Here is a 12,988-nt window from a genome sequence, read left to right on the forward strand (position 1 = left end):
GAGCATGAAGGTACTTCAAGAATGGCAAAGCTCTTTAGAACGCACTCTCTCATTTGGTCCTCACAACAGTCCTCTGAGGGCTGGCTGTGCTACTGTTGCTGGTATTGTCTCGCACCGGAGGGACCCAGGACTCAGCCCCGGAGCTCTTTGCTTTATATCACACAATGACAGTGAACAGCATGGACCCCAACACTACCAGCTGAAAGGACATGAGCACCACGGTCTCCATGAACATTACAGGGGATTCCTGGGGAAGACCAGCAATTAAGAGACTTGGGGGCTGGCTTGCTTTATGCCCCTGATCTATGCCCCCAGACATTTCTTTCAGAGTTCATTCATGGGCACCACTGCCTGGGAGGCCAGCAACACTGGGTTTTTTGATACAAGCGGAGGGTGAAAGACGGTGAAGCAGGACCAGTCAAGGACATATTCTGAAGGTGCTCAGCAGCAGGGTCTTGGGCCCTGGAAAGGACTTTGAGATTGTCTAGCTTGTCCAGCTGAAGTAGGGAAATGAAGCCAGACAGACTTGCCTACACACAGAAAACACTACAGAGTACAGTTTTTTAAGCTAATTTTTGGATGAGGAGACTGGAAAGTATTTGAAAGGTTGACTGTGAAGATAGAAGTGGCTAACCATCCCCTCCCATCGAAGGCCCTTGAGGGCCCAGTAGGAAGTCTGTCCACTGTTCCCCCTCCAGGGACACAAGTAACACAGCCAGGAAGCTCTGCACCCCCAGACCAACCTGACAGGAAGAGCAATGACTAAACAAAGGAGGAGGAGGCACTTGGCAGGCAGAACAAGGTTTCAGATTTCCGCAGGAGCCAGCCCAGGTTCTAGGTCTCCCTCAGTGGGTGGGACCCAGATGCAGCACAGCAGTGACAAAGCAGTGACAGAGCCCTACAGAAATGCCCTTGGAACTCAGTGGGGATGGGTGCAGTGGGCACACAGGGTGGAACTTGCAAAAGCAAAATAATTTTTTTTAAAGATTTTATTTATTTATATGAGAGAGACAGTGAGAGAGAGCATGAGTGAGGAGAAGGGCAGAGAGAGAAGCAGACTTCCCGTGGAGCTGGGAGCCCAATGCGGGACTTGATCCCGGAACTCCGAGATTAGGACCTGAGCCGAAGGCAATTGTCCAACCAACTGAGCCACCCAGGCGTCCTGCAAAATAAATTTTTAAAAAAGAGAGAGGAGGAGGGGAGAGGCTGGGGAGAGGTGCCAAGTGAACCCGCAAAGCCACTAAGCAGGTGAGGAGTGGCAAGGATGAAGGAACCATGCCTGAAAACCTCCAGGAGGAGGATCTCGTTTTCTGTGTTTCTGAAGTTTCCAAATCTTCCATGATGGAAATATGCCAGTTTATAATAACTGCCTTTTATTTTTGACTGAGAGATAATTGGCGTATAATATTGTGTAAGTTTAGGTATATGACATGTTGATCTGATACATTTATATGTCTAATATTATTACTACAGTAGTGTTACTAACACGCCCATTATGTCACGTAGTTATTTCTTTTTTGTGGTAAGAACATTTAAGATCGGGTCTCTTGTTAACTTTGAGTATATAATACACTATTGTTAAATACAATCACAATGCCATTAGAGCTCCAGAATTTATTCATCTACCAACTGGAAGTTCTTTGACTAACATCTCCCCAGTTCCCTCCCCCCAGCCCCTGGTAACCACCAATCTACTCTCTGTTTCTAGGAGTTCAGCTTTTTTAGACTCCAAATATAAGTGATATGTATTTGTCATTCCATGTCTGATTTATCTCTCACTTAGCATAAGTGAAAGTCCATTCATTTTGGAGCAAATGGAAGGATTTCCTTTCTTTTTCATGACTGAATAACATGTGTGTGTGTGTGTGTGTGTGTGTGTGTGTATGCGCAAGTGTGCGTGAGATACATCTTTGTCCATTCATTCACTGACAGACACTTGGGCTGTCTCCATATCTTGGCTATTGTCAATAACACTGCAATAAACATGGGAGTGAAAATATCTCCTCAAGATAGCGATTTTATTTCCTTCAGGTAAATACCAAACATGGGATTGCTGAATCCTAGGGTAGTTATATATTTCATTTTTGAGGAACCTCCATACTGTTTTCCACAGTGGCTGTACCAGTTTGCCTTCCCGACAACAGTGCATGAGGGTTCCTTTTTCTCTACATCCTTGACAACACTTGTTATCTCTTATCTTTTGATGATAGCCATGTAATGATAACCTTGAAAAGCATAATGAGTGTGTGTGTGTGGGGGGAGAACAGAAAGATATACCACAAACTGTTATCAGAGATTTCTTCTGGGACAGGGAACTGTTTGTGATTTTTTCTTTTGTTTCTGTTCACTTTTCTGCTCTTTCCCAAATATCGAGACTGAGTACAAATGGTTTTGCATGAGCCCAGCCCAGCCATTCCCATGCTCTCAGCAGAGAAGTCCTGCTAGATAGCTCTGGCCTGTGCCCCTGGACCGTCCCAGGCCACTACCTTCCTCCTGCCTCTGTCTGCAGGCTTGCTAAAACAATTTAAATGGAGAGACCTGGGAACTTTGATTCCAGAGAAGCTGACTTAGAGGGGAACATATTAGGCTTATTTTGTGATTGGGGAATCTTAAAGCAGGAGAAGGAAGACAGGAAGATTAGGGAGGGCCCAGTGGACACAGCTGGCAGCCAGGCCGGAGGACCACCCAGTAGCAATAAGGAGCTTGTTAGTGGAGAAGAAAGAACACAGGTGATAAATAAAGACTTCTTCATTGTCTTTTCAGCGGTTCCAACAGAGTTTTATTCACCTCCAGGCAGGCCGAGAAGAGGACAGAGAAGGAACAAAGATAACATTGCAGGAGAAGGAACAAAGATAACATTAAACCTTCGGAGTAGAAAACACCAAGGTGGGGCTGTGAGGAAGGGCATCAGGAGGAGGAGGGGAGGGACTGGGGGCGAGGGGGATGAAGTTGGGAGAAAGAGGAGGGGTGGAGCTCAGGGAGGGGCTGGGCAGTTGGGAGGGTAGGGGTTGGGGGGCGAGGGTAAGGGTTGGGGAGGAGGGCTCAAGAAGCCCTGGAGGCAGCCACAAAGATGTCCCTGTAGCCCTTGATCTCCTTGATCTCTTTGCTGCTAATGAGGACTTGCAGCTGGCGGCGCCCAGTTTTGATGGGGTAGAGGTCCACTTGAATTTGGATGGTATGTCCAGCCACCAGCGTCCCAATGCTGAAAGTCAAAGAACCTGTTAAAGCTTTAAGTAACTGTCAGGGATTGGGGGTGAGGGGGGAGGGTAATCCGGTTTCCCCTCTTGGTAGGTAAGCACCTCCCATGCCTCAGTACCACCAAGCTCAACCTTCCCCAAGGAGGGTGGGTAAACGGGGGTGAGTAGGCACCAACCAGGAGATGAAGGATCATCCTGTGACCCCACAAGGTACCCCTTGTCAGAGACCAGCACGAGACAAATGGTACATACTTCTTGGATATCTGCCCATCGATGAGGCCACTTCCCTCTAGGACCATGGTGCAGTTACTCAGAGCCACTGTCAGGGTATTGGTGAGTGTGATGTGGACGCTCAGTGCCTTGCCCACCTCAGCCCTTTTAGACACCTGTGCGGAGAGAAGGTGGGATATTGTGGTCAGCTGGCCTGATTTCTGTACTCCAGCTCAGTCACCCGACTCCACCATCCCACTGTTGACCACCAGGGACTGCTTACTGAGTGGTAACACTGCTGCAGGGTGAGAAGAATATGAGCCCAGAATATTCAAGGTTAACACATATCCTGACCTGTCTTAGAAGGTCACAATGCTTCAAGAAGCCACCATCGTCTGGGACCTGGCACCACGTAGAAATCTATTTCCCTCCCCACCATCTGGTTCAGGATGGATGGCAATTTGATTTTGACCTAAGGGCCAGCTCCAATCTGTTAATCATGGCTGATAGAAATGGTGTGTTGGAAAGACTCCTGAGGACAAATCCAGAGTCAGATAGAGTTGTGATGGATTAGTAGTGTCTGACACAGGAAGAGGGTAAGGAAGTGGTATCCTATGTGCCATCTATATGCTATCAGCAATATCATTCCAAGGCCAAGGTCATATGATATAGCAGAGCCAGGACCTGACCCAGATGTCCCAGGCTGTGGACAGGATCTTTTCCCCACGTTGCTCTGACATTAGAAACACTGAGTTTTTCCAGGTGTGTTCTGTGCATCCCATGGGAATCTGTCCTAGGGCAGCACAGCCTTGGCCTGTGAGTGGGAGGCAGGGATTCTATCCTACTCACTCCTAGAGCTGGTGCCTCGCTCAGCTCCTGCCAAGTGGTGGATGAATGTTGAACTAAGATGAATTCTGACCACCCAGATCATACTTGGGGCACGTTCTGGCTCAAAAGAGAATTAAAACAAAACAAAACAAGGAAAAACAAGAACACATCCTGACTTCTCTAAAATTCAAATGAAAGAAACAAACCCTTTGTACTCTAATGAGGGCAGCAAAGTAGAACAGGTAAAAATGTCTTGGGCTTCTCTCCTAGTGGTACAGATAATCCTTAGGTCCTTTACCGGTGGGGACCAATTAATAGTCTCCTCAGCATCCCATGTGTTTGCACTGGATCTTGTTGGGAACCAGGACTCTGGGTAACAGGCAGGGTGCTCACCTCAGCACCACACTTTGTCTGCACTGCCCACTGTCTGCCACATCATAGTCTGACCACCTGACAGCAGGGCCAGGTGGCTTATGACGTGGAACCACTCAATTCTTGCTCTGGGTGGGGATGGAGCATGCTGCTAACAGATCCAGCAGGGGCAAAGCCAGCCTGGGACTAGGCAGAGGGCAAGTCCTTCAGAATGGGGTGTGGGGCTGGGGAAAGGAGGCTTCAAGGGAAGAAAAATCCTGGTAAGGGGAGATGGGGAACATTTCTGCTTCTATTGACCTTTCTTCTACCTGTGTTCCTTCCTCATGTAATTACTTGCCAGCCACATGATCTTCGAGCTCAAAGTCCGAGCCTCACCTTTCATTTGTTTTCCCTCTTCCCTGTCACACTTGTATTAACATCTGCAGTCAGCTTTGGAATTTGACTTGTGTTTTTTCTCAAATCCAACTCCTCAACTCCATCTCCTATCCATGCCTCTCCTGTCTGTCTGCCTCTGCCAAGCTTTTTCCTTGCTTAACATGCCTCTATCTCCATCTCATTTCTCTGTACAGTGTCTTCCTGTGTAGCCCCCACAAAATATCACTCCTCTGAGAAGCCTTTCACCCTGCCCTGCACTTTGCAGGGTACGAGGTAACATCATACTGGGCTTTAATCATCTATTTGGTGTCTGAAGCAGGGACTATGTTCTGTTCACTGCTGGAGCCCAAGACCTGGATTGGGTGAGTTTGAGGGCCCCCAGGCTCCATCTCTGTCCAGACACCTTACCTCAATAGACAAGTGAGGAGGCTCCAGAGAGATGTCTTTTAGGACCAGCATGGACCTCCCTGTATCCTCCACCTTGGCAATGCCAGACACCCGGATCAGTTTCTCATCTGTCAGCTTGTTTCTATAATTGTCGTAGGGTAGCAAGAGCGGCAACTGTATCTCTAAGCACAGACAAAAGACACCTTGAGGAGTCTGGAAAGAGAGAGAGGAGAGACAGAGAGTATGTGTATGTGTGAGAGAGAACATGTGTGTGAGTCTGTATGTGTATGCAAGTATGTTTGTGTGCATGTGTCTAAGAGAGATTCAGAGCACTTACCCTCTACCCACCACCCCCAGAGGTCACTGTTGTGTCTCCCCTGGCAGGATGGTGTCGGAGTGCAGCACATAACATGCAACGTCCTGCCACCAGCAGCTTCACTGTCTGCCATGTGGGTGTGTTGGGGTGCGGGGATCTCCATGGAATCTGGCTGAACCATACCCAGCTTCATTCATGACCCCAAGGTTCCCATCCTTCTTGGCAACTTTCCAGGCCTATCTCATACTCACCCTTCCCAAAATCCAGGTTCAAGTGCACTGTTTGCCTCCAGAGAGGCTCCCGGGTTCCACCCTGGTGCAACAGGGCCTGGGCGCTGAAGCGCACCACCAGGCTGATGGACCCCCGGGAGTGGACTCTGTCTGGCACCCTCCAGGCACGCAGTGTCAGCATCAGGTCCTGGCCCCACTCGGGGGTCCTGGCCAGGTGAAGCTGCAGCTGTGCAGGCTGGTCCTCAGGGCCCCCAGAGCCCAGCAGATCTAGGAAAGGGGAAGAGGCCCTTCTTGGGGCCAGCATTTTCCGGGAAGCTTTCATGAACACAGATCGCTCCTCAGGGGATCCTGGCCAAAAGAAGAGCCAGTGAGGAGAGACTGAGAGACCAGGGGCCTCCTTTGGGAAGCTAGCCACCCCCAAAACTCTCAGCTCCCCTCCCAAAGCCCCAGCCATGTGAAGAGCTGCAGCAGGAGACAGGTCAGCATCATGGCTGAGAACATGGGAATTGCCAGTGCTCGGTGCTGGGTTCAAGTCCTTGCTCAGGCACAGTCCCTTAATCTCTGGGTGCTCAGTCCTTTCATCTATAACCCAAGTATAGCTCCTTGCCTTCTAGAGTGGCCAAAATGGTGAGTTACATGAGTTGCTGAGCATAAGCACCCAGCATGGTTCTTTGTTGTCAGTATTGCTGCTGTCATCAAAGCCAGAGACTTCTTCCCCTGCCAGCATCCTCACTTCTAAAATACATGCTCATGTCTTCTAAATGGATCTTCATCTCTTGGTCCTGAGGGCTACTCAACATTCAGGCTGAACCTCACCTCACCCCAAACTGTGGACTTCTCTCTATAGTAGCTGCTATGCACCAGAGGCACTGCTCCAAGTGCTTTCTGTGTATCCACAACAGCCCTTGAAGGTGCCATTAACCCATTTTATAGCTGAGGAAGTGGAGGCACCGTGATGGTAAGAACTAGGCTAGGCTTACACAGCAGGGCCTTGGTTGGTACTCAGGGTGTCTGACTCCCCCTGGCCTTCTTTGCAGGGACATCTACTCCCTTCCACAAGCCAGGCATCCTTTGCCTCCTTAAGCATCCACCCCCCCCCCTACTGTTTTGACTTAACGAGATCATGATATGACCCTAGGACAGAGTTTCAAGTAAAATAAAGGACATTCAATTTGAATTTCAGATACACAATAAATAGTTTTCAGTTTAGATATATTGCATACTATATTTGGAACACACTTATACTAATAAAATATTTGCTTATTTGAATTTATCTGGGATTCAGATTTACCTGGATACCCTCTACTTTTATTTGCTCAATCTAGCAACTCTAGGGCCACATGGCCAGGGTCCAGGAAAGCCCCTGGGAGTTCGCCATGAGGAGGAGGTGATCAGGCGGGGTTTTAACAGAAGCAAGCCATCCTCACCGGGAGGCATTCGAAGGAGATTATACCCACCCCCCACCTCCTGAGTCCCCAGGGCCCCAAGCACCTTCTGGATACTTGTAGGAGCTGGTAATGTTCTGGCGCTGATCTGACCCTACCATCTTGGTGCTGATTTCCTTCCCGATGGAGCTGGTGTTATGGACCAGGATTTCCTGGGCCTGGCCATTCCCAAAGAGCCAAATGACTTCATCAGCATTCACCTCGGCATACACAAATGGGGTGTCATAGGGCAGGTGGACCTCCCCTTCCCTGATGGCCTTCACAGAGGCAGGGCCGCAGCAGAACAGCCCTGTGGAGGGAACAGAAGTTGAGGACAGCTGCCAGCTGCCAGCAGGTGGACTGGGGTGGCTGTTGAGGGGGAGGGCGGCAGGGGCAGGCAGGGAGATGGGATGGAGAAGACCCACATCCACAGAGTGCTCTCAGATTCCCACAAATTCACCCAATCCTCACAGCCACCCTGTGAAGTGGCAGTTATCATCATCTTCCCTACTTTATAGGTGAGGAAGCAACTGAGAGGTCCTGTTACTCCTCTCGGTCACCCAGCTGAAGGCGACACAGTAAGAAAAATACTGCTCCTTTCTGGCCTCCTGCTCATGTGGTCAGTGCCCGACCAGCCTCCGCACAGAGCCCAGACCCTTCCACAGGGCCCCTCACTCACCGCTGCTGGTTTGCTGGGGAGTGGGGTCCAGAACCTGCCAACCATTGTATCCTGGAGGAAGATCTTTCCGGATCATCCAGCACTCATTCCAGACGTGGAAGTTCCTACAGAAAAGAGGAAGAAGATGAGGATTTATTTCAGAAGATTTGCCAGGTATTGGACACTATACTGAATCCTGTAGTTTATATCGGTTTTTTAATTAAAGTGTAGCTGACATACAATATTGTATTAGTTTCAGGTGTACAACATAGCGATTTAACATTTATATCAGTTATGAAGCGATCACCATAAAAAATCTAGCTACCATCTGGCACTGCACAAAGCTATTATGTTTTAATTATATTCACGCCCCTCCCTTTTTTTTTACTTATTTAGAAGTCATTTCAAACTTACAGTAAAGTTGCAAGTGTAGTACAAAGAATACCCATCTACCCAATTCATCTATCATTAACATTTTGCCTATTTGCTTTATCATTCGCTTTGTTTCAGTATGGATGTGAAGATGATAAATACATTTTTCCCCTTTGCTTTCTACTTCGGTGTGTACTTTCTTAGAGATCTTCTCCTACATGATCATGTACAGTTATCATTTACTGCTGATACAACACTTTTTTCTAAATTACTGTCTATATTTCAGTTTTGTCAATTGACCTAGTGATGCCCTTTATGACATTCATTTCTGCCTGGTCCAGGATCACACGCATCTAGTTGGGTAAGGCCCTTTGTTTGCTTGGATCTGGAAGGGCTCCTCATCCTTTGTTGTATTACACTGACATTTGGAATATAGTGTTTATTTATTTGCCGGAGTGATCCTCATTTTGAGCTTGCCTGATGTTTCCTCAGGATTATATTCAGATTGTGCATTCATACACAGAATTCGACATAATTCTGTGATCCCACCTTCCCAGATACACCACTGCTGACTGAACGGGGGATGTTTCATCCTCTAGGAGCTCAGAGAGGGAGGGGCTCCAACGATAGCCACTAGTTCTCACACAACTCAAAGATCATACCTGGAAACTAGCTGGAAAGGAAAACCGGAAAATCAGATCTGAAGTAGAGCAGAGGAAAGAGGAGCCAGGGGAAGAGATGAGAGATACAGAAATGAAGGGATGCACAGAGATACACACGCACATACACATACACGCTCACATGCATGCAATGAGAGTGGGGCAGGTAGAGGAAGAAGCAGGAGAGACTGAGGAAGTAGGCAAAGACAGCAAGTACAGGCCCAAGAAGGCAAGCAGAGAATGGCACAGACGGAATGGCTCAAAGAAGGAGGAGTAAGAGGCATGCAGGTTTTGAGATCAGTATTCACAGACCACACAATCTATTCATTAAGATTGGGCTCTGGAATGTTACCCCATAGTCTTCTGTCTCTGAAATGAGTGTGATGTGATGACCTAATTAGCCAGAACAGTCTCCTAGGTGGCAGGATTACTCTCTGGGCACCAGCCACAAAGGGAAGGGTGATACTGCCTCAAGACCAGAGAGCAGTGTGTCAGAGTTTCCCTGCCCATCCTGAGATGGAGCAGAGATCTGTTTGAGACTGTGTCCCCTTACCATATTTTGTCTCGCTTCCGAGTTGGCAGCATCTCTGCATTTTGGTCATAGTAGGTGTCAATGGTTAAGTTCCCATCCATGTTGTGTGCAGAACGAAAACTGGAAACCACACGGGTTGGAACACCTAAACATCTCATTACTAAAGAGAAGGAAAGCGTGGAGAATCACTGAGTCCATTTCAAGTAGAATCTTTGGTTTCCCAGGCATCCTTTCTAAGTTTTAAGCTGGAGGACAGAAAGAAGGCCAAGATTCTTGCAGATCCATACCTGTAACTTCTTTATTCTCAGGGCACTGCACCCAGGCCCAGAACCCTGCTGCCTACCTGCCCCATCAAAGTCTCCATCCCACTAGGAGAAAGAAATCATGTGAAGGTAACTTAAAACAACAATAAGCAACTCCGTTTATCATTTAGGGCTTTTATTCACTCAGCAGCTTTCCACAGTAAAAACAGAGAACGTGAAATATTTGCTAATTCAAAAGAAAATAAGAAATTTTAGGCCTTATGTTGTGGCCAGTTTTAGGAGAAAAGCTGTGTGACCATCAGTAGGTGACTTAACTTCTCTGGCTCTTAGTCTCCTTATGTGTAACAAAATAAGGAATTGGACCAGCTGATTTACTGAAATACAGGGTTTGGAGGAGGTAAGAGAGAAATCAGAGAAAGGATAGAAGGGCAATATAGACTTAATGGAGGTTAAACAGAAAACCTCAGGGACAAAGGGAACTTGCAGGTAGAGGCAAAAACGATCTTTGACAAGGCAACAGCACCCTCTTGTGGCTTCTTAGGATAGTACAATAAAGCCTTTTTATTTTCTGTATTATTATTTTTTTATTGTTATGTTAAGTCACCATACAGTACATCATTAGTTTCTGATGTAGTGTTCCATGAGTCATTGTATGCATATAACACCCGGTGCTCCATGCAGTACGTGCCCTCCTTAATACCCAGCACCGTGTTAACCCATCCCCCCACCCCCTCCCCTCTGAAACTCTGTTTCCTGTAGTCCACAGTCTCTCATGGTTTGTCTCCCCCTTTGATTCTCCCCCTTTATTTTTCCCTTCCTTCTCCTAATGTCCTCTATAAAGGATTTTTAAAGCTGAGTTAAGATTTCATGTTAAGTGGTTAAGATCTACTCATTCAAAGCAGATACACACACACACACACATCTGCCCAGGGCCAAATAAAATCAAGAGCCAGATGTGCCTTTGGGACATAGGGCCCCACCTCAGCCAGCAAGACAAAGAGTTTAGATGAGGAGGTTCGGCAGAGGTTTCCTCTACCTCTCCCTTGTTCAGGAGGAGCAGAGGGTGCTTCTTGAGGCTGCTGGGAGGATAATAAGTAAGAAAAGTAAGAGAACTATTGAGATTGATCAATGTTTTGATTGATTCAAGAACCCAAAGGGAGCCAGTCACCTGTTCACAAGTCACCTGTCTACGCCCAGCACAGCTTCTGGGCCTGTCACCCTTTGCAGGGGTGACAGCTAAACCAGGGCTGCAAGTGGCCAGAGGCTGTCTGATGGGAACAGCAGTCCCCTCATTCAGTGGCCCCAGGGCTCTAGGGCCTGGGAGCAAGGAGAGGCTTCAACGTGGAGTAAGGATGCAGACCTAGATCTCATCCTCTCATCCCAGTATCTAAGGACCCAAGCCCTCCTCCATGACACCTGCCTACCCAGGGACTTCTCCAGCCCAGGCATGTGGCCATACTAAATTCTGATGCTGTGCTGAGCATTTTTCGGGGAAAATGGGAAAATGGAAGAGCAAAATGAGGTCACTTGATTTGGTCACTTGATTTGAACATCTCCTCTGCCTGCAGTGCCCAAACCTAACTGCCAAGCTATGCTCTCCCTGTCAGGAAAATTTAGAACTTTGTCTTTGGCCTCTGTCTCTGTCTTCCCTGATCTATGTTCCCTCCCACTGAGAGCCAGTCCATTTATTCAGCAAACATTGACTGAGCCCCACAATGTAACAGGTACACTCTTCCTTGCATAGGGGAAGACAGGAAGGCACCTCAATATTCTGTCTTTCCCTCACCTTCATAGATAATCCAATCAATGCCTTTGCACTAAATTGTAATAAATGATCATGCATAAAACGTCGATGCTTCATGCAGGTATTTGGCCAAGTAGCAAACCTCCAATTGTAACTCCTCAAGAATCTCTCTGAAAACTATTTGGTAGCTACCAGCTCTGCCCACAGCTGAGACCAGGCTTTCCCAGACCGTCTGCTTGCACCTCAAGTTTCCCCCAGCCTGTCCCTGATTCCAGGCTCCCTTGGAGCTGAGAAGCCTGACTGTGGTAGAAGGGAGCTGCATTTGCCTCCACTTTGAGACCACAGGCTTCTCTTTCCGGGTGACCATTTTAATAGTCTATCTGCCATCCAGGAGTCTGCTGAATAATTGCAACAGGTCAGCCTCCCTCCTAGGCAAACATGCAAGACTCCTCAGTCTATGCTGGTTCAGGGTCACATGAACATCATTCCTTAGCTGGGGGGCTACCAACAAGCCACAGTTATGTGAAAATGGAGATCCTCAGAGCCCAACCTCAAAGGGTTATCACGAAAATTAAATGAATGACCCTGCATTCCCATCTCCCCACCACTCACCTGTGCACATTACAGCTGCAAAGACCCAGCACTGCCCATACTTCACAGGCTGCCTGCCCCTGGCTGACCACTGCCGCAGGATGGCTACGCTGCCATTCCATTCCAGCGGGCTGACCCCCCTGGAGTAGTCCTCTCCCCAGTTCCCCTGCAGCACACCGCTGTCATCATTGCTGTTGATCTGCAAAGGCCAGACAGGTGCGTTTCTGCAGTGCCCCAGGGAAGCTCAGCTCATCCCCAGACAGAGGCGGGAGAGCAGTCCTTACCATGGCGCTCACCACTCTGCAGATGTACACTGGGTCGTTCCGCTGAGAGTAGTCTTTGGACGGGTTTTCTAAGAAGTACAGGCTCTTGTTCAAGATCTCGAAGCAGATATCTATGATGTCCTCTTCAAACTTCCAAGTGATTTCAAGGGAGAGAAAAGAGAAGAGTATAAATGTCCATTATCCTGAAACATCAAGTCAGTGACAGATTTTTATAGATGGGCCATATGTGCTGGGGTTGAGGGTTAAATACTAGACAAAACCCTGCCTTCAAAGAGCTTACAAATCAAATTGGGAATTTATGAGATAAAGAATTCTGAAAAATGAACTGTGTGGCTCTGATGGAAAAATGCAAACAGAATTTGGAGGTGAGAGATCCCTATTGACCAAGAGATCGGAGAAGGCCATTGGTGCCAGGGGGCTTTGAAGGACTAGATGGACAGGAAGAGAGCAGGGTAGAGATGTTCACCTAAGGTCTTTGAGTTTGATTTCAAGGACAGGGTTTAGAGGTTCTTGTTTCTGGAGGACATGAGGGAGTAGGAAAGATCA

The 12,988-nt window shown here is 47.8% G+C and overlaps 2 protein-coding genes across 2 annotated transcripts in view; one reads left to right on the forward strand and one right to left on the reverse strand.

Annotated features, from left to right (window-relative positions):
- CCNDBP1 (cyclin D1 binding protein 1) overlaps window positions 1-8,824 on the forward strand; it is an 83,874-nt gene extending 75,050 nt beyond the window's left edge. The window contains exons 13-14 of the transcript XR_006602839.1: window positions 2,764-2,886; window positions 7,858-8,824. The gene's annotated coding sequence lies outside the window, so the exon portion shown is untranslated. The remainder of the gene's footprint in view (window positions 1-2,763; window positions 2,887-7,857) is intronic.
- TGM7 (transglutaminase 7) overlaps window positions 3,002-12,988 on the reverse strand; it is a 32,723-nt gene continuing 22,736 nt past the window's right edge. Inside the window, exons 5-13 of the mRNA XM_004751224.3 lie at window positions 12,443-12,571; window positions 12,180-12,357; window positions 9,582-9,720; window positions 8,019-8,122; window positions 7,407-7,649; window positions 5,937-6,263; window positions 5,391-5,551; window positions 3,450-3,583; window positions 3,002-3,202 (exon numbers count right to left, since the gene is read on the reverse strand). Coding sequence (XP_004751281.2) covers window positions 3,043-3,202; window positions 3,450-3,583; window positions 5,391-5,551; window positions 5,937-6,263; window positions 7,407-7,649; window positions 8,019-8,122; window positions 9,582-9,720; window positions 12,180-12,357; window positions 12,443-12,571 — 1,575 coding nt within the window. The 3' untranslated portion in view covers window positions 3,002-3,042. The remainder of the gene's footprint in view (window positions 3,203-3,449; window positions 3,584-5,390; window positions 5,552-5,936; window positions 6,264-7,406; window positions 7,650-8,018; window positions 8,123-9,581; window positions 9,721-12,179; window positions 12,358-12,442; window positions 12,572-12,988) is intronic.

The sequence above is a fragment of the Mustela putorius genome, unplaced genomic scaffold (assembly GCF_011764305.1).
Source record: "Mustela putorius furo isolate JIRA1106 unplaced genomic scaffold, ASM1176430v1.1 tig00003898_pilon_pilon_pilon, whole genome shotgun sequence".
NCBI classification, from domain to species: Eukaryota; Metazoa; Chordata; class Mammalia; order Carnivora; family Mustelidae; genus Mustela; species Mustela putorius.